General features: G+C 35.9%; 1 protein-coding gene across 2 annotated transcripts in view; it reads right to left on the bottom strand.

The window, feature by feature from the left end:
- Nucleotides 1-1,457: 1,457 nt before the first annotated feature.
- The window catches only part of ATRNL1 (attractin like 1), a 431,935-nt gene continuing 413,515 nt past the window's right edge, over nt 1,458-19,877 (bottom strand). For both annotated transcript variants that reach the window (XM_033515621.1, XM_015633604.3), the window contains one exon: nt 1,458-5,353. In XM_033515621.1, coding sequence (XP_033371512.1) covers nt 5,229-5,353 — 125 coding nt within the window. In that variant the 3' untranslated portion in view covers nt 1,458-5,228. The remainder of the gene's footprint in view (nt 5,354-19,877) is intronic.

Below are 19,877 nucleotides of genomic sequence, written 5' to 3'. Positions count from 1 at the left end.
GTAGAGCTCTTCAATGAAAACATCCATGCTGGTTATCCTAAACAATATGTTCCAAAACTATATTTATTTATTCTCAGTTATATTTTATAACTGAATGTCTTAAGAGACCACCAGGACTTCACATAAAAAAATTACTTCATGTAAATCCCTAAAAAAATCATATAATAAAAATTATTTTTTATAAATACTGACCTTAGAATAATTGTTAAAAAGACCCAGACCTTCAGTAGAATAAGTTGTTTCTGGTATCTTTCAGGTCTTGAAGTGTATTTAAAGAGCTCCATCTTACTTTTTTCTTGCTTCTTGTCTAATGAAAGGTCTTTTAGAAAAAGGCATTTGCTAAAATTGGAAAATATCATAGCCATGTTTTGATAATATCATAGAAAGAGAAATAGTTATGGTTGAGTAGCAATTCCGTCAAAATTCATATTCTTCCTGTACTATTAACTCTGATCTTAGCATGTAAGAACTGTTACAGGAATACATGCTAGAAAAGGAAGGGTACCAAAGGACAGGAGATGCCTCTCCTTCTGCACCCAGTCTTGGAAATGCTGAAAATACTGATACCCAATCGATAATAATTGATAACAACTGATAGTTGATAACATTTTCTGTACAGTGTTTAAAACACACTTCTACACCCTCACTCAGGACAAACACATTTAAGATTTTATCTCTGTAGAAATGGCTGTTATGTACATAAACTGTCACTGAGTTAACCTTCATATTATTTAATATAATATATGAGAATATGAGGAAACTGAGTGAATGTTCTGATTTAGATCAGCTTTTAAACCAGTGATGTAATCTATTTTATATAGATATATAAATATATAGATAGATATAGGCCCACACACACATATGCTTTAAAAATAATTGTTTGGTTTTCCCATCACTCCTACCCTTGCTTTCTCATTTTAGAAAAAGGCATTTTTTAACATTATCAGCAAGGGCATGGAAATGTTTCAAGACACAAACTTTAAGTTTCAGCATACATGACCAAGCCTGGGGTAATATGAGTCCCTTTTCAGCCTCACAATAAATTTCTGGGAGCCACTATAGCTCCAAATCTATGTACAAGACAATGATTTTCCAAATCAAAATACCTGCAGCCATAGAAATGGCCACATGTGGCATTATAGGCAGTCATATAGAAATATAAACAATCCTTATGAAAGTAAAATTGCATTGAATAAGGAAAAGCTGAAACAACATATGTATGGACCTGAGTTATACAACCCCAGACTCTAAAAGGGCTTTTTTTTTTGCCATCTTTGTCCTTTGTTGTTAGTATTTAATGAGGAAATACAACTGAAGACAGCATGGGAAGTTTGGGCCACCTGCAGACAGCACCAGGCTTGTTATTATTTGTTATAAGAACCTAAAATAGCCTTGGATATTCCATACTTTATACTGAAATAAGCAAACTACAGTTTTTCAGGTAATGCTGCACCTTAGAGAGTGGAAAAAATAGTTAATTTATTTAATTTTCCCCAGTAACATCAAACATTCTGAACAGGACAACTTTGCTTATAAAAAAGAGGGATTGTAAGTTACCTTTAACAGAGAATTTTTCTTTATTGTCAAGAAATCTTTCAGATGCTTTTTAAAAAACTGGTAATGAAATTAGGTACATAATGGTTTTATAATTTATATTAATACTAGGAAAGTTATTATGCATGAAGATCGAACATCTGTTAAAGTGATCCCAAACTAAAATTCTTACTATCAGGATTCCAACCTCTACATTAAATTATTTAGAAAATAATTATTGCTGCAGATTTTACACATAACAAATTCCACGTTCCAATCCGAACTTGTCAAAATGTTTTCCATTTGGAAGATGAGAGGAAAGTCTATGTATAAAAAGAGCAGTCAGCTATGAAAATCCTCAAATCAGATGAATTTGAATGTTTCTTAATGGTATATTCATAGCTTAATGTGTCAAGAATTTGACCTTTTTTATTAAATAATTTTAATAGTGGTAACATACCGATAACCTTTTTTAATTTTTGTACAGTTGAACAAACATTTCATCACATTTCATAGGAATGTAATGAATGGGAGCAAATATTCTGAAGTGTGCAAATTCGATTTAAGTATTTTCAGAATTTTATATAAATATAGAAATACAAAGAGGAAATGGAGTACTAAGCCCATGTTACCATGGACAGGCTATCTCATATTTAGAACAGTAATTTTAGCTGCTGGATTTCCCTCAACAGAATCCACGGACTCAGGAGGAGGAGGTTGAATCCTGACAATCAGAACTTCACTGGGGCTTTACTTACCAGAACAGCACTCACTCGTTTATTTTTCATCCAATATAAATCACATTAAGAGTAAAACAGGCCATTCAACATTTTCTGACTCTAAGAAAGGCTTCCAAAGTTAAATTGGAGAACAGAGTTTAAAAAAGAATATGGCCTTTTCTTGACACAATCGTAGTGGGACTGTTCATAAAACATCTCATCTGATGTACAGTGGTCGTTACCAGAAAGTTTGCACTTGTCAACAACTAACAAAATGTAGTTATCAGACATTTATGCTATTTATACCTTCCAAAAAGAAAGCTTTGGTATAAGATGTGTTTGCAAACTCCTTGTTTTTATGTGTGGCCATTATATAAGTATTTTTATGTACTTCATTATTAAATGAATTTACTAATTTGCATGCAATCAGGGATCCTGGGAGAAGAAAGATAACTTCAGAAAAAAAATTTCTCAGAATGAAGGAAAATGCTGAATGATCCCATGACAAACATGCTTTTCTTGTACAGTAAAGTAACATTTTTTACCTGAAAACAGTAAAATGGCTGATCACTCTTGGCCTATCTTCAGTGTTGCAATAAAATATTTTAATCCCTTTAAAACTCATACCTGATTTTCAAGTATTTTTCAAACTCTGGTTGAGATACAGAGTAATTCTGTATGAGTGAGTGAAGATAAAACTCTCCTACAGGACTGGATGCTCTTTCTGTGGATGTGGTTTCCAGTACATTCACAAAACACACGCTGTATATTTCTTATGTGAAATGCTTAGGTTGAGACTTTGGAATATATTCCAGACAAGTGGCTCTTTCTTTTTCCTAAGTGTATGCATCACATAAACCAGTCCCATCAGTTTATATTCACTTGAACAGATTAACTTTAAAACTGGCAGAAAGGGTTGTTTTCAAAGGACAATTTTTTCACTAGGCTAAGTAGCACTGGTTCAAAGTTCCCAACAGAACCTTTAAAAATGAATTTTTAAAGTTTTAAGTTATATGAGGTCAGAATAGGCAATAAAAGTCACAAGATTGTGATGGCATTATCTTAAGATAATAATCTTATTTTAAGATATGAAAATACTGAAACAATCATGCCAGTATAAGAAATAATTATACCATAATTCATAAGTGCATAATTTATCAAAACAATAGAGCAGTCATGGTTAGATGCAACCTAATACTCCTGTATAAGATATAACTACATACTGTACAATTCTTCCTTTTTAATAATTATTTTTACATTTAGTCCTCATCCAAATTAAGCTGAGTACTTCTATGTATGAATGGCTTTAGGAAATAAACACAACTCACAACAGGGCTTTATTACTGCTACTGCACCACCATGGCATGCAAGTAACTATGTAGTCAACTATAAACAGTAAAATGTCATCATCTTTCTGAAATAAAAAGAACATAAAAAATACAGATATAGTAGTAAACATCAATTATCTTTTTATATCTTTCATATTTACCAAAAGTCTATCATTACATGAGACATTTAGACCTCTGTATCACTCTCCTGTACTAGGATGGTGGCAAATTTGGAGTTGAGAAACTATACTTTCAACAAGCTTGTACAAAACTACTGGTTTCATATTACACTCTGTCAGTGTGCAATGCATAAATGAGAATATGACACATCTGCTACCTGCCCCTCAGCATTCTCTTAGTCTCTTCTATGTTCATGAATTTTTGTAAATAAAAAGACTGAAGGCCATTAAATCTGGTTGCCAGGTTATCTGTTGTGGTTACTGAGCCCCCAAAAGACTAAAGTCCTTCACAAAGGAAATTCTTTCATTGCATTTTTTTGTTGAGTACTGATTGTGTGAGGTTCCATACTGGTTGTGGGATTTGACAACTAATGTTGGAAGCAAATTGGATTTTTAAACATTTTTATTTATTTATATAGGGTAATTCCTTAACAGGTGCTAAAGTGACAATGAAATTCTGCAGTTGTGAGGAAAAAAATATCCATACTTTATTATAAAAACAAGAGCCAAAGTGCTGACTGGAATTAATTTCTTCTGCTTACAGCTCAGGACAATATATAGATACTAGAAAATTTCAATATTGAAACGGGAGCAGGTTGAATAACAGCACGTTCAACTCTCCTTAGATCTGCAGTCTTGGAGACTCTCTTGGGAAAAAATACTGTAAAGCAGCTTTTCCATGCTCAATTGATTTTGCTGATCATTTAGCTGGCATGGAGGACCCTCTCTGTAAATATCCCTAACTCAGGACAAACTCTGAGATACAGAAAAGAAAGCCCACCCATCACTCTTCTGCAGCCCAAATTATATTTATGAGTTTTTTTCAGTGTGAAGAAAAATAATCATTAAATTCTCAAGCCTTAGTATTTAATAGAATTATCTTTCAAATATTACATGTGGTGTTTTTGGGATACACCTTTGCTGAATTCAAAAGATGACTACCTCTTCTGGGCAATGATAAAAAAACCACCTAAATCCAAATTATTCTCTTTAGTTTCTGCTTGCTGGAAAGAAATCTTAGTGCCAATTACAAGGGAAAAACTGTACAATTCCCATTGTTATGTTAAGCTATACAAAAATTTCCTTTAGTTTCTTGGAATTTGCTCAGTTTTCAATGATACCAATTGCTTCTACATTACAAAAAAAAAAAAAGTAAAGTTTTTCCTAGTTCTGTCCAAGGATTTTCCCTGCTCTAATATGTTCAGGATTAAGAATACTCGGTATTTTATCTTGTATTTTGTTGATACCAGAATCCACTCTTTTTATTAAAGCTCTTCAGGCATACCCATACCTACCAGAAGTTTGTTCTGCTTTGGGGGATAGCAGGCTGTGTGACTACAACAGAGCACAGGACCTCATGTGTTCATTCATAGATTTGCCTCCATAAAAACTGAGGCTGTAGTTTAGCTTTCAATGGAAGCCATTTAAAAAGAAAACATTACAGAATATACAATTGTAGTTCTTGACTCTCAGACACAAGTTCCTTGACGTGTTGAAAGGTGATGTTTTCGATTTCTGACTCCTGAACTCTTGTCTTTACAGTCCGCAGGCTTCTGTTGTGAAATGTCTATCAGAGCACTTGCAATTGCAAGACCTGCAAGATAAATAAAGGAAAAACAAAATTTAATGCTCAGCTTTCCTGAGAAGAGTTCCAGAGCAGCGTGATGGTTTCTTTCAAGCCAAGTTTATGTGCTTTCCCAGAAGTGACCAGTTTTAATTCAAAGTCAGGTAACAAGTTCTCACTTTCTTCAATGCTACTTGGAAACAGCGAAGAAACAGTGGAAGAAAAAAACACAGGTAAGACACCAGAGTGGAAATAAGTTCCATTTGTGTCTCTAATTGATCTGCTGTGTGATCTTAGCATGACCTCTCTTTACCACCATTTTCCTGGTTATGAGGACCAGAAGCTTTCTGACATGAATTTCCTCATATTAAATGTATGTGCATTGCATTTAGAAATTGATAAAACCATCAAATCAGAAAATCAGGGAGGAACAGAAACTGCAGTTAGGATAACATTGTACTCCTGAATACTTGCCTTTGCAAAAGAAAAGAAAAAAATATGTATATCTATCTATCTATCTATCTATCTATCTATCTATCTATCTATCTATCTATATCTGCTTCTTTAATTGATGAATATTCAGAGGTTAATATTAACCACAAAAAGATATGAAGATATCTTTCTAGAAAGCACAGATCAGTGACACAGATGACAAGCAGTGAACCATGATGGCCTGGGTAAATGCTGAAGATTTTCAACTCACCAAAAGTCTTCTGGTTTAGATTCTGGTTATTTTGTTGTTATTTCATGACCTGTTGTAATCTCAACAGGGTACTGGCAAAGGCATAGACCAGCATGCTTAAGAATCATAGAAACACAGAAGATTCTGAGCTGGAAAAGACCCACAAGGCTCATCAAGTGCTGTTTCTGGCCCTGAACAGGACAATACCAAAAATCCCACCACGTGCATTGTCCACATCCTTGAACTCTGTGCTGTGACCACGGCCCTGGGGAGCCTGTTCCACCACCAACCACCTTCTAAATGAAGGGTTTTTTTTCTAATATCCAACCTAAACCTCTCCTGACACAACTTCAGGCTGTTTCCTCGGGTTCTGTCACTGACGACCACAGAACAGAGATCAGTGTCTGCCCCTGCTCTTTTTCTCATAAGTTGTAACTGCAGTGAGATCTCCCCTCAGTCTCCTCCAGGCTGAGCAGACCGAGAGACCTCAGCCACTCCTCAGCCACCTTCCCTTCTAGACCTAAGAAGATGAATCAAACTCAATTTATCTATTACACAGAATCCAATTTTTGCAATACTTTTCATGCAATCCCTCATTACAGCACTTATCTGCTAAGAAACTGTGCAAAAGTTGTTTTTCACTAACAAGTGTTGCTACAATCTTCCTTCATAATATAAGATATATGGTCAGATTCAGTTCAAGTTTCCAGTATCCTCAAAAAAATCTTTTATTGCACACTGGTAACATTACCTTTCTTAAGCCACAAAAAAAGTTGCAAGAATTGATTAATGTGCATCCAGCTTTTAAAAAATGCAGGATACTGTAAAACGCTAAGTACAATTATCATTGATACATTTCAGGATATGTAGGAGCCAAGATTAATCAAGTTGTTTTTTCTCACATACACAAATATTTCCTGGCATGAGCCAGTGATGCTTAAAATTGGACTTTGACAAATTAAATTGCTGAAATCTTTGAGGCACCTTTAAAGTTTAAGCAGTATCTGGTACTGGCAAATTCAGGGACAAAACCTAAATAACATTTTGATGATTGCTTACACATCATCTCATCTTCAACAGCTAGGCTTAGGGACTTTGCTAAACAGAGAGTATTATTAGTAAGCAGATTTTTTAATTTAATAAGCTATTGTAAAATATATTTGGATGTTTTAAGTGAACCTCACTTAATATAACAAGTAACAAAAAGGAATCCTTAGGTCTAGTACTGCATACTGGGGGGTACTGGCATGTTGATTGAATTCCATTAAAATCAGGTCACTACAGAAGATCATTTGTCAAAACGCCACAAAAATCATCTGATGACATTCATTTATGTTTTCTACGCCCAGCATAGTTCCTTGTTATCAAAGCAATACAATTAACTGGGGGAACAATTCATTATTTCAGACTGGCAGTCTAAAGGAATTTCATTTACCAAGTCAAGCTTGTGCACAGACACTTCGAGCAGGGAGAATTTACATCAAAATAAAACAGAAGAAAATACTGTGGCTTAAATATTCATTAAAAAAACCCCAACCAAAACCAAAACATTCCCTTGATTTTACAGGTTTTTTATCTAAATAACAAATGTGAATACATTTACAGTCATTGAAGTTGGAACTGTAAATTTTAAGTGCTCTAGATGTGTTACCTCAACTCCTAAGTTATTCCATTCACCTGCCTTCTCTGGATGCTGCTGTTTAAATATCCTGCCTAATATCCAAACTGGTATTTCCCAAATCATTGCATGGTCTCTGGTTGATTCTGACTGTTGAGCAGCATGGCAGAAAGGAACAGAGAAATCAGTAAGGATCCCACATGGAGACTCAACAGGTCACCTGTAATTTCCGTAAAATCAATCTTAGTTGCAGAACCAGCCCTATTTTTAAATTTACTTTGTTTTCTAAGTGTTATAGAAATAACCTGACCTAGTTCTATGCAGCTCAAACAACCTCTAGCTTGTTTTAAGGATATGTATTCATAAGTCATTAAGAAGTGAGCCCAGTCAAATTGTAAGTGGAAAGTATATTTTTGTAAGAGATAATTGCACCCACAACGAGGAGAACACCAGAGGAAGCAATATGAACTTGGTTATCTTTAGCAGAACTATTGTCTTTCCTAATGGAAGTTAAATGGTAACAGTTTATTTTCAGGAAGTCTCTAATCATAAAATTACTGGGGTGTGAATTTTTTCCTTTCAAATTTTTTTTACAGTAGTGCCAAACTATTAATAAGTGGAAGGATAAAATACAGCAAATCAAATGAGATTATCTTGAAAAGTGCATTCACAGTTTATGTACAAACAGCCCTTTAATCCTGCATTCAAACAAGAGCATCTGAAAAAGTCATTCATTCTGAGATGCTCTCCTCCCAGTCTCTGTAAAAACAGGCAGTACTATATATTTTAATTTTGCAGCAAAACAGCTTCATTAGGCGTGAAAGGTTAATTGCAGGTTTAAGTGCAGTTCGGGGAACAGTGCACGGGTCTGTGGTGAATAGCACAGTCTGCTACAGGAAGGCTGAGTGCTATAAACTGTTTGCCCTGCTGAAATGTTTTACTACCTCATTTACTAACTGTCTTCTTTTACTGCTTGTATTTGTAGTTCTTCTAAACCTTTAATAGCTACAGTTTTATTTCACTGTAATCAGATTTAAATGGAAATACCCATGCTGGGATGTTTAAACATTTTTCCTCTGATTGTATACAACTACATGTGAACTGATGTAAGGCTACACTATCTCTAAAAGTAGAAAAAAAAAAACCCACATTGAAAAAATTAGTCTTACATGATGGTGTGCATATTTAAACCTTTTTTTTTCTTCCTCTATTGTTCATTTTAATGAGAAATTCATGGAATTCTCACTATCTCTTTTGTTAAAAGTAAGGGAACAAAGAATGACCTCAGATTTGTGCTTAGGCAGGGAACTGGAAATGTTTCCTTTCAATTTAAATATGCATTATTCAGATATAACATTTGGATAGATGTCTTCATTTGATTAAATTTCTACACAGCATTGTTATGCAGAATCAGAACATTCAGAAACTTGAAGACAATAAAATAACTACAAGTCAGGTAGATCAATTAGATTTGTTTGGCATTTTAACCGAAATTATAGTCATTGTTTAGGGCGACTTCAAACAACAAAAATAAAATTCCAGCTGCCATACAGAGAGACTTAAACAGAAAAGACTGGGTTAACACTATATCATTAAAGTCACAGGTTCACCTTTCAGTGCCCACAAGTTTTGTGTTCCTTCCATCTGTTGATTTTTTACAGACTGGCATTACTGTACATGCTCACCTCATAGTGGACAGACTCCTTTTATCACAAAGGATCTCTTACTCAAAGTATTGCCACTGAGTAGGAAAATATTGCCCATGGGAAGCTGTAGAAATGGATGTGAAATGTTTGAAGATGCACGAAGTGATGAGAATCACAGACTGTGGTGCCCCATCAAAGTCACCATAGCACACAGTGAGGCCAATGAAGGCATTTTCATATTCATCAATAAAATTACCAGTTATAATGCAAGGAATTTTAATGAATTCTGCCATTTATCAATATTTTAAGTCTATAAAAATATTGTTTGATAAGTACACAATGAATATTGTGTGAACTAATGGTATATGCATATATATACAAAATTATGTAATAATGTAACATAAATATGCCGTTATGTAAAAATTATATATATACACACAAAAATTATATACAACTCCCCACAGTTAATAATGAAATTTTGTATTACCTACTTCTTAATTTGAAGAAACAGATCACATTCACCATAATATTTATGGAATGCACACATTACTCTTCACAGAGAAAAATACGTTGATTATAATGTCTGTAATAGTGGGGAAATATAACATTCTAGAAGGAAGATAAAATTCTAGAATATTGTTACTAGGCAGTGTTTCTGAGTACCCATGGAAAAAAATCTCTTACTTCCTATGAGATACTGTGCTAGAAATAGTCATAGTCAATTTAGTTTAGCAATAGTTTCACAATTTTCTGGTTGTTCCCATGTTTTCAACCAAACTGTCTCCAAGCAGACCAACTCAGGCTTAATTTTCATGGCTGAAAAGGCCAGCCTGTTCCTTGTGCTGCATACTCCTCTGCTACACATCCAGTCATGCTGGGAGATATCCAAAAGGCACAGAAAACAGAACCAGAACAAAATTTGGTATTCAAAAATGTGATGCATAGAGCCCCCTCCTAAGCTAGTACAGACCTGATACTTGAGTACTTTCCAGGAGAAAAAATTAAGAGTCATCTGAAGTTCAAGACTGTATATGGCTAGAAGAACACAACAGATCTAAGTTCATTTCAAAGTCAGAAAATAGTCAAATCCTTCATGTGTATCCGAATTTCCTGATCTGGCAGGTGTGCCTAGACAGTATCCAGAGATCTCAGACTTAGTCACAGAGAAAAATAATCATAAGCATCTGCCAAGAACAATAAGTGTCTTCATAGCCTGTCATATTGAATGGTTTTTTTTATTTGAATTAGATTATTTTTAAAAGGAAAAGCTGACAGCACCTCAAATTCACAGTCTTTTTATGGGCTCCTCTTCCTGCTTGGTGCATGAATGTGTATTTTAAGTTGACACTGCTCTTACTTTCGGAAAGATACATTAAACAAACTAAACTAACTAGGAAATTACTTTGGGCAAGTAACCCCATCATTTTTTTTCCAGCGATCATTTTTGCAAGATGGGAAGACAGCCAAGAGGCCAGGAGGTACGTTTTCCTTTTCTTTTGCATATAACTTAATTAAATAAGTAAAATACAAGACAGAACTTAAACCATAACAATAATAAACTAAATAACGATAGTATGGAATTAAATAGGCACACACTAGTAGAAAGAAGGTGTCATGTTCCTTTTTATTACACCTTTGCTATTTAGTAATAAGGGCTATCTATAAGGGACTAAGAAATTCTTATTCCCAGAACAGACCTATAAATTACCTGCTGTCAGTTTGTGGGAAATGCAGACTATACAATAAAGGCTCCTTGAAGAAATGTTCATTCAGCCTTTCCCAAATTTTCTCATTGTGAAAAGGAAATGGCCCTACATATTTGTGTGAAATATTTGTATTCCACGGGGCCAGTAGTGATTTTTTTTTTCTTTTAATGCAGTTAGGCAGTTCTCCTTCCCTTTCAGAGTGAGATATCCATAGTTTGGTCTGAAATCCAGGTCTGTACAACATCTGGTGCCTTTCAACTATCCAGCCTGCCAGTGACTTTAGAAAGCACAGGTTGTTTGGCCTCTCTGGAAATGGACAAGGGGAAGCTGACATCGCACTCTGGGATGCTTCAAACGGTGAAGTGGAGCCAGTGGGGAGCTGGGGACACTACAGTGATGGAATGGGGAAATCTGACAGTGATAACTGAAGATTTTTTCTCACCACCCTCTTTTCTCAAGCCCTCCTGGAATACAAGAACCATAGAACCATTGCATTTTTTAGGTTGGAAAAGACCCTTAAAATCATGGTGGTGCAACCACTAAGACTGCAAAGTCCATGGATAAAACATGTCCCTGAGTGCCACATTCAAGTCTTTTAAACACCTCCAGCAATGCTGATTTCACCACTTCTGGCCTGCCTGTTCCAGGGCCTGACAACCATTTTGATGAAGAAGTTTTTCCTAATCTAAACCTCTCCTGGTGCAACCTGAGGCCAGATCTTGTCACATTGTTTTTAACGGAATGATAATAAAAACACCTAAAAAACGAATAATCTGTTTAAAATATCTGCAAGTCTCATGCAGATTAATTCCTTGCTGCTCTGCCACTGTATATTACACATAATGCATTAAAATGCAAGTAATTACACATTTTTTCTACAATGGACAGTAATATTTGAAACATTTGGATTACATTTGCAGTTTGATTACATCTCACTTCCATTGAATCATTTATCCATATGTTATGTGAAACATCTCTATTCTTGTGATGTTGTGCAGCCGTTTAATTTGTTTTCAAGAAAATCACTATAAACTAATTTGCTACTCTGCAAGAATTTGGTGAGATGCATTAATCATGCCAGAATCTAATTTGGTCTTGTAAACCTATTTCTGTAGAAGAGAAAAAAAAGTCTACTTGGAATACTGAAGAAGCTCTATTTTCACTTACTTTTAAGCAATACCTGGTTTAATACAAACAAAATCATAATTGTTTTTTTTAGAAGTCAGTATCACAGTTATGGCCCAGGTGGGGTTGGTTTATGAACCCTTCTATAGTAATTAGACACATCTGGATTGCAAAAGGCTCCTCCAGCCTGACACACTCAAGGCTGCTTGTATAGCATTTTACTCTTTGTCTCTATCTTCAGCAAACTCTTTTTACTTGGACCATGGATGCAAATCAGAGCAAAATGAAGAGATGAAAGCCATAAAAAGTTGTGAGCTTGAGTTACAACATTTTAAAAGCTTTTTACCCAAACCCATTCATGCAATTGGATGCTTTAACCACTGTGATGAAAGTTAAAGCCTTGCCATACATCATCAGAGGGATGAACACCTGTGGGACAGAGATTTATCATCCATATAAACAGAGTGTGATTGGCCAGCATTACAGGGCTGAATTATACTCCATGCAATTCAATAATCAGAATATCTGTGTGTGTATGAATATCCCTGTGTGAGAATCTGGGAAACAGAGCAGGGTGGAACACAAGTGAGCAACCAGGAGAACACTCAGAAGGAGAAAAAGCAGCAGTAGTCACTGGGGTTTGCTTCCCTCCAGGGGCACCTTTCTGGCAGGGGGTGATTTAGAGCAGATCTCTTTCTGTCTTTAGAGGAAATCTGGGGTGATAAACCTCACCAGGTGAAATTCAGTTTTACGAATACCTCCCTAATGTTCCATCTGGGTGATAACATATACTCTCAGACTTGCAGCTTTACTACTCTCCTCCTCAAGACAAAACACACCACCTTAAAGACAATAGGCTTAAGGGCCCAAAAGGGGCCAATTCTGCCCATGCTGGAGATAAAACAATACTACTTACATTACCATTTACTTTTAAGGAAGAAGATTAGAACAATAATCCTCTAAGATCCTTTTTCTCTCTCTTGCACCCTTTGTGTTGCAGGTGCCAGGTTTTTTTCCCCTCGTGAAAAATTTTATTTAAACCAGAAAACATTGAATAGGTTCATGCAAAGAAATGATTTTAGTTCACCAGAAATTCAATAGGATTTCAGCTTAATCATCAGTAGGCATGATATCTGCAGTGCTTTTCCATATAGAATTCTCATTTTAAAGCTTTGCTTTCGAAGGTTTACGAAGTATTGGGCTTGTTTCCCATTTCCAACATACTGGTCCAATATATCATCACTCTAACCAGTGTTTTGATACTAATTTGGTTCTGGCCAAATAGTAATGCCAGTTTTTCAGTATTCTGCTGATGCCCAATTAGACATTTAGAACATCCCCAGCTACGTGGCCAGGAGTCACTGTGACAAAACAAACCATCTTGGAAAGGTAACACAGAATTAAGTCAATGGGACTGAAAGTGTGCTGAGAATATTGAACCATATTTTGAATATCACTAAAGTGACAACTTCAGGGTCCTCAGGATCTCTAACCAGGGTATTTGTAGCTTCAGAAATATTAAGGCTTGACAATAATGAAAAAAGAAAAAGGAAAAAAGGAAGATAAAGTCACAAATGCTCTGCTGTCAGTATTAGGGTGGCTCCATCAGCAAATCTAGCATTAACTTGTATAGAAAATTGATTTTTGGTAAAAGGCTGAAAAGCTCACACCATTAAAGAACCATTTTAACCCCCAAAGATTTTGTACAAATAGCCCTACCACAATTATGGTCTGCACTGAAAGAGAATAATTCTGAATGGGACTCCAGCATAGACAAGTAAGCTACACAGCTACTCATTTATTCTTTACTGAATCTTCTATTTTACATTGAAAACACCATGTTCTGACTATAACAGGCAAAATTACACACTTAGACCTGTCAAACTGTATGGAAATAGGTTTCCATTTTAAACACTTCATTACATACACTTACTTGGTCCTGAGCAGTCAGTATAGATAAATATCAGTAAAATGATAGAAGAGCACTGTTTCTGCTTGTGTGACACATTCAGATACAGCAAATGCCTGAAACTGAGAGATAGCAATACAATGGTTGCATATCAATGGAAATATATTATATTATATGTCCTAGGCATGTGTCCTAGTTTAGAGAGAAAGAACTGGAAAACTGGTAGTCCATAGTCACAGCTTGCCACCTACCTCTATCTGTACTCACAATCCAATAAATAACATTCATTGTCTCATTTGCTCATTAAATCAATAAATTCTTTGAAAAAAAACAGCCACAATACCAAAACCCCAACAATTCTTGTAAAAAAGGATTACCAAACTATAACTTTTGCCATTTAAAACATTTCTCTAAATGCCTGTGGGGAAAAAATGAGAAAGATTCATTTGGCACACCAAATTCAGATTCCACATTTCTCCTTTTAGGATCAACATCCTTCAGAGATACAGAAGCTATGAAATATTCCTCTCAGGATCTGATTTGGCATAAATCTCAGCCTGATTTGCAAGCCTCCTTTTAAAACAACAAAATAAGATCTCCAACTCATGGCCTGTTGAACAGGACTTGCGCTGTTAAATGGATGTGGAAAAAAAAAGCAGAAACCAAGTGAAAGATACTCAAGAAAATATCACCAAGTCCATTTCCCAACAATGTCTGCTCCCTGAAGGTGCACTCAATGAAAATACACTTTCTGATGCTAAAGAGTTACTGCTAAGAGTTACTAAAGAGTTACAGCAGCCCATTCTCATCAATATTTGTGTAAGAAATGGCTGAAATGAAACCATGGACAAGATTTGGTAAGAGATACATTGAGCTTGGAGTTTTCCAATGTCAGGATGGTTCTTTTAGACAACAGTAAAATTCAGAGCAATTCTGTGCATTGTTCCCATATTTTCATCAAAAATGGCTGTGCTATACAAAGCATCCTGCTGTCTTTGTATTTCCAGGATGTGATTAAGAGCTAGTGTTCATTTAAGCATTTTCAAAAAAGCTTTTATTATGTGATGAAGGAGAAACGAACCTTCAGCAGGACATTAGAGCTCCCTCACTGCCATTGTGCTAAATCTCCCATCTGTTTTTCAAAAGAAGAAATTGCACTGAGGTCTCTATTTGCTATTTAACTGCTGACCTTTTTCTCCCCACTATTTTTTCCCATATGCTTTTTGCTCACATGTGAAAAAACTTAGTTTTAGCTCTCTTATTTCCTGATTTTCTATATTTCAATTAGTCTTCAATGGCTATATATACAGTGATAATGATCCAAGAGTGTTTTGAATGTAATCTGTTTCATACTTCCCAAATTCTGAGAATTGCCACAATTCGAGAAACTTTCTTCCATAGCCCCTGAAGTGCCTCCTATAAAATAATAATAAAATAAACCATGAATCTGCTCTCCCTTTGCTGTGAAATACACCATTCTGTCCTACAGACTGCTGCAGTATGATTTATAACTATAAATAATTATCCTAAGTTATAAAGGTGCAATATAAACCTATAAAGCAATACCAATAGATACCATACACTCAAGACTTTGAAGAAGCCATAAGGAAACATTGATTTTCATAAGGAATAGGAAAAAAGGTAACAATGAAAATCATGGTTCATGCATAGGATTGATTCATTAGAAGCTTGCTGTAATTTTGGGTGCAAAGAATGAAAACAGAAAACCATCTTCTTTTCTAAAAGTTGGGACACCACATTTTTTTACATGGTGAGAGGAAAACAAAAGCTCTGGTGGGAATGGGACTTGATGATGTGTGAAGTTCAGAATTAAAAGATATTATCCCCCAAAAGGGGAAGAGCCAGACTCAAGAGGGATTCATATAAACCTCTGTAAGGTTTGTGTCCAGGTGTGTCAAATCAAAAAAGTTGATTTTTGTTTCTTCTGTCTGGTCTGGACAATACAAAAAGAGGGATATATAAGATTTCTGGCTTTTTCCTACACTACTTTCCAATGCCTTCCTTCCAAACAGCCCTTTATTTTCTATTGTTATTTTTGCTGCTTTTTTTTTCTGTTGAGCTTCAGACACCATTTAACTGTCTTTACAAAGTATTTAGTATATAGACTTCCAATAGTCAGGAATTTTCTCTGTGAATCTGATGTTAGCTTCTAAGCTACTTTAATTCCTTTCTAATTTCTTTCATCTCTTTGAATTGTACTAGTGTAGGAAGGTGGTATGGTAGTTTAAAAAGTTGCAAGCATCCTAAAAATAATTTATATTATTTGTCCTTCTCACGACTTCTCATTTTAGTGGTCAATTATTTTCTAAGAAAGATACACACAGCCATTATTTGCAGAGAGATAAAAAATAGATGCTCACATTTGAACTATGACCTGACTATTTCTTTAAGAGCAATGAAATAGATTGTGAACAATCTAAATTCAGCCAGCCTTATTTCATTATTTGAGTCCCACTTGTGTTTTAAGAGGAATATTTACATTCAAGATTCTAAAAACTGTGTGCTAACTAATGCACATTTCTCATCTTTGATCTGTTTAACTGTGCTTTCTCTACTCACACTGCAAAAGGGACAAAAATGCGTTTTCCTCACTAGGGTGGCCTCAAGGATACAGCTCTCCTTTGTGCCAGTGTAAGATCCGCATGGAGCTGCTAAACATCCACAGAAGCTGAGGCAGTGGGGTTTAAATCCTCTCCAGATCCACTGGGATGGGTTTCAAGGGGAGGGAGGTAGAGACAGGAGCCTCTTGCAAGAACAAACAGCCTCCAGAGTGAGGCATGCAATTTCTGAGACTCTTAACAGATCTAAAGCTTGGTAGGAGAAATCTGAGCACCAAAATTCATGGTCTGACTTAAACAAGTTGAATTTTCACACTTTTTTCCCTCCCCCCAAACATTAGCGCTTTCAAGTCCTATTCTAGAGCTTTCATTTACAAAAATCAATGTTTAGTGACCTTTTCATGATGGTTTAAAAATGAAGACAAGAGATGTGTCCAGGGAAGAGAAACTGTATTAAAATATTGAGCTTGTGATCTCCAAAGTTCTACATACAAATTAACTAATACATGCTAATATAGTAATTAGATAGTTTGCCTAGGTTTAGTGCAATGGGCTGTGTTTCCTAAAGCCACCACTGAATGAGAGATGGGATGGTATCACACCATAGCCAACAGCTTTCCTTAAAATGAAACGTGCTTAACCTTTGTGTATTCCTGTCTGGAGATAATGTAAGTCTATTTAGAGTACTGACACGATTTGCAAAAAACACATTTTGAAATAGAGATATGTTTTGAGTTATTGAAACACTGCAACACTAGACAAAACCAGAATGGGCTGTAGGCTGGCTGGGATGAGGATGGAGCAACTGACATTTCACCTGGAATGACTCCTGTGTTCTGCACAAACATCACAGGCAATGACCCCTCAGCTTCTTCTCAAGAGCAAATAGCACAGAAAATATTTGAAAGCCTTAGAGGGAAGGGCCATCCCCTCCACAGGGCTGTCCATAAGCTCCCTCCTCCTTCATGGAAAACCATAGAGACCAAACAAACAGGCTTTGCCTGTGGCTTCCCAGAGGATCCCACTCCATGGACACTTGTACATCCAAGCTGGATTAGGCACATATTTGTACATCTCTCAGTGTAATGAAGTCCCAGACACAGTGAGGACTCTAAAACCTTGAGAATAGAAATGATAAAAAAGCCCAGTCACAAACAGAAATCAAACTGGTAGCACCACAGGTACCCGTGGAGCTTTGGAATAACCACAAGAAAGCTGGCACAGGATCACTGGAGTGATGTATTCTGAACCAGATTGAAAAAAGCAACCTGGAAAAAAACCAGTATGATTATAATGAATGAGCCTTTATTCCACATATGAAAGTGCTTCTGATGCTGACAACAGGAAGAACAATATTTATCATTCTAGGATCTAAGGGGACAAAACAACAATATTAAATCATGAAAGGTTTTGTTTGGGAATTGGCATTGTTTTCCGTCCCTTGTGTTACCAGAATGATAAATGCTTTCTTTTGTGTAGGAAAGAAAAGATACTGCATGATTATTGTACATATATTTATGCCATAATTTTTGAGATGGTTGGTTAGATTCTCATTAATACAAATATTTACATTAAAGGTGCTAACAAACATTTGAGGGGGTAGGGATGGTGGCTTCCTCCTCTACAGTTTTATTTGAGACTCTCCTTCATTATATTTCAGTTTCTAGGACAGATGAAACAAGATTCAGTTATCACAGCTCTTAGGATAACTGGTGGGAATATTCCAGAAGCACAATGTGATCAAAGAGGATGGAAAAGCAATACCCAAATGACTAAAGGCAAAACTGTGCCAGTCCCAGAATTACAGAAAGAGCTGATATGTATGAGACATACTAAACACTTGCATTTGAATTTTTAATATAGAAAATAAATGTCACAGCATTTTCATGAAGAATCTATTAGTCTTGAATGCAGCTCTTGAATGCAGCTCATCTGCTTCTCATTGCTATGGTTTATACCTTGTACTTTTTATCCATCTTTAACTCCTGCTGAATACTCAAGCAATGTCTGACAGGAGGTTATGGATTTTTTTTCATATTATCATATTTTTCTTACATTTTATGTTTTCAAAGTTTAGCACAGAGCATTCCAGAGAGCACATGAGAGTTAACACACTTTGTTGCCAATATTTTCAAATGCAAGCAATATCTCCTGGTCTGCACAGTTCAGGATGAATATGGTGCATCACTGTGCCATCTAAAGTGACTCAGCTCTGAGAGCTTCAGGGCTTGGCTCTGCCTTCATCGCCCTGAGAACACAGGGCTGAATTTTTTCAGACAGTAAATACTGAACATGTAAATAATTATATAACTAGTAATCTGGTCTCCAAAGATGTATATGAGCATGACTCCAAGAAAGGTTTACTTTTGAATTATGTAATTCTGTGCATGCTCTGAGTGCTGGGCACAAGTTCCTAGAGCACAGCCAATTTTCCTGCACAGATTTCAACTGCTAGGTTAGATGCACTTCAGAATAATATTTAAAATCACAGGGAAATGTGCTTTATGTAGGTTAGATATTATCATGTGCATGGATAGAATGGCTCTTCAGAAGAGCATGACTGTTTTCATTTTCTTTTTGGGTGTAATTGCTGTTGCTGTTACTCACCCATCTCCCTGTACCCTCCATCAGGGACACAGCTTCACTGCCTTGTGTGTAATGTGTGAGAACTGCACCACAGAGTGTGCAAACACCTTTGCACTGCACTTAAATGTTCATGGGAATAGAAACTCTCAGACCTCCTTAACCCACAGACTTTTAAATTTGGGCCAAACATGCAAATTTAGCTGGACTTTTATGCAATAATGGACTAAGCAATGAAAGTCCTGCAAATCACTACCAGCTCTCAGTTATGCTGTGCAGCTCAGAGGCTTCAGGTGATATTTCTGACACCCTGTTCCACAGCTGTCACCAAGCAGCCCTTTGTGAATGGCTCCAGTAATGGTGTGTAAGAAAGAACACCATCTGCTTTATCTACATTGGACTTGCAGTTCTAACACAAGAAAAAAAGACACTGCTCTGTATTAAAATCTGGCAATATAAACACTTCATAGATCTGTGGAGCAATAATACTGTATTAATCAACTGGTTTGGATTGCTTGGGGTTTCTTTTTGACAGAGAGAACTGGGCTAAATTATTTTGAAACTTAATACATGAATAGGCCACAAAGTTCAAAAAATCCAGTAACTTGAATTAGCACAAAATTTCCAGGGAACTTTTAGCATATGTGCAAAGTTTTGTGTAGAAAATGACATATACAGACATTACAATGAAAAGTCAGGAGGTTTC

Source organism: Parus major, chromosome 6 (genome assembly GCF_001522545.3).
Source record: "Parus major isolate Abel chromosome 6, Parus_major1.1, whole genome shotgun sequence".
Classification (NCBI taxonomy): Eukaryota; Metazoa; Chordata; class Aves; order Passeriformes; family Paridae; genus Parus; species Parus major.
This window is presented reverse-complemented; position numbering and strand designations above follow the sequence as displayed.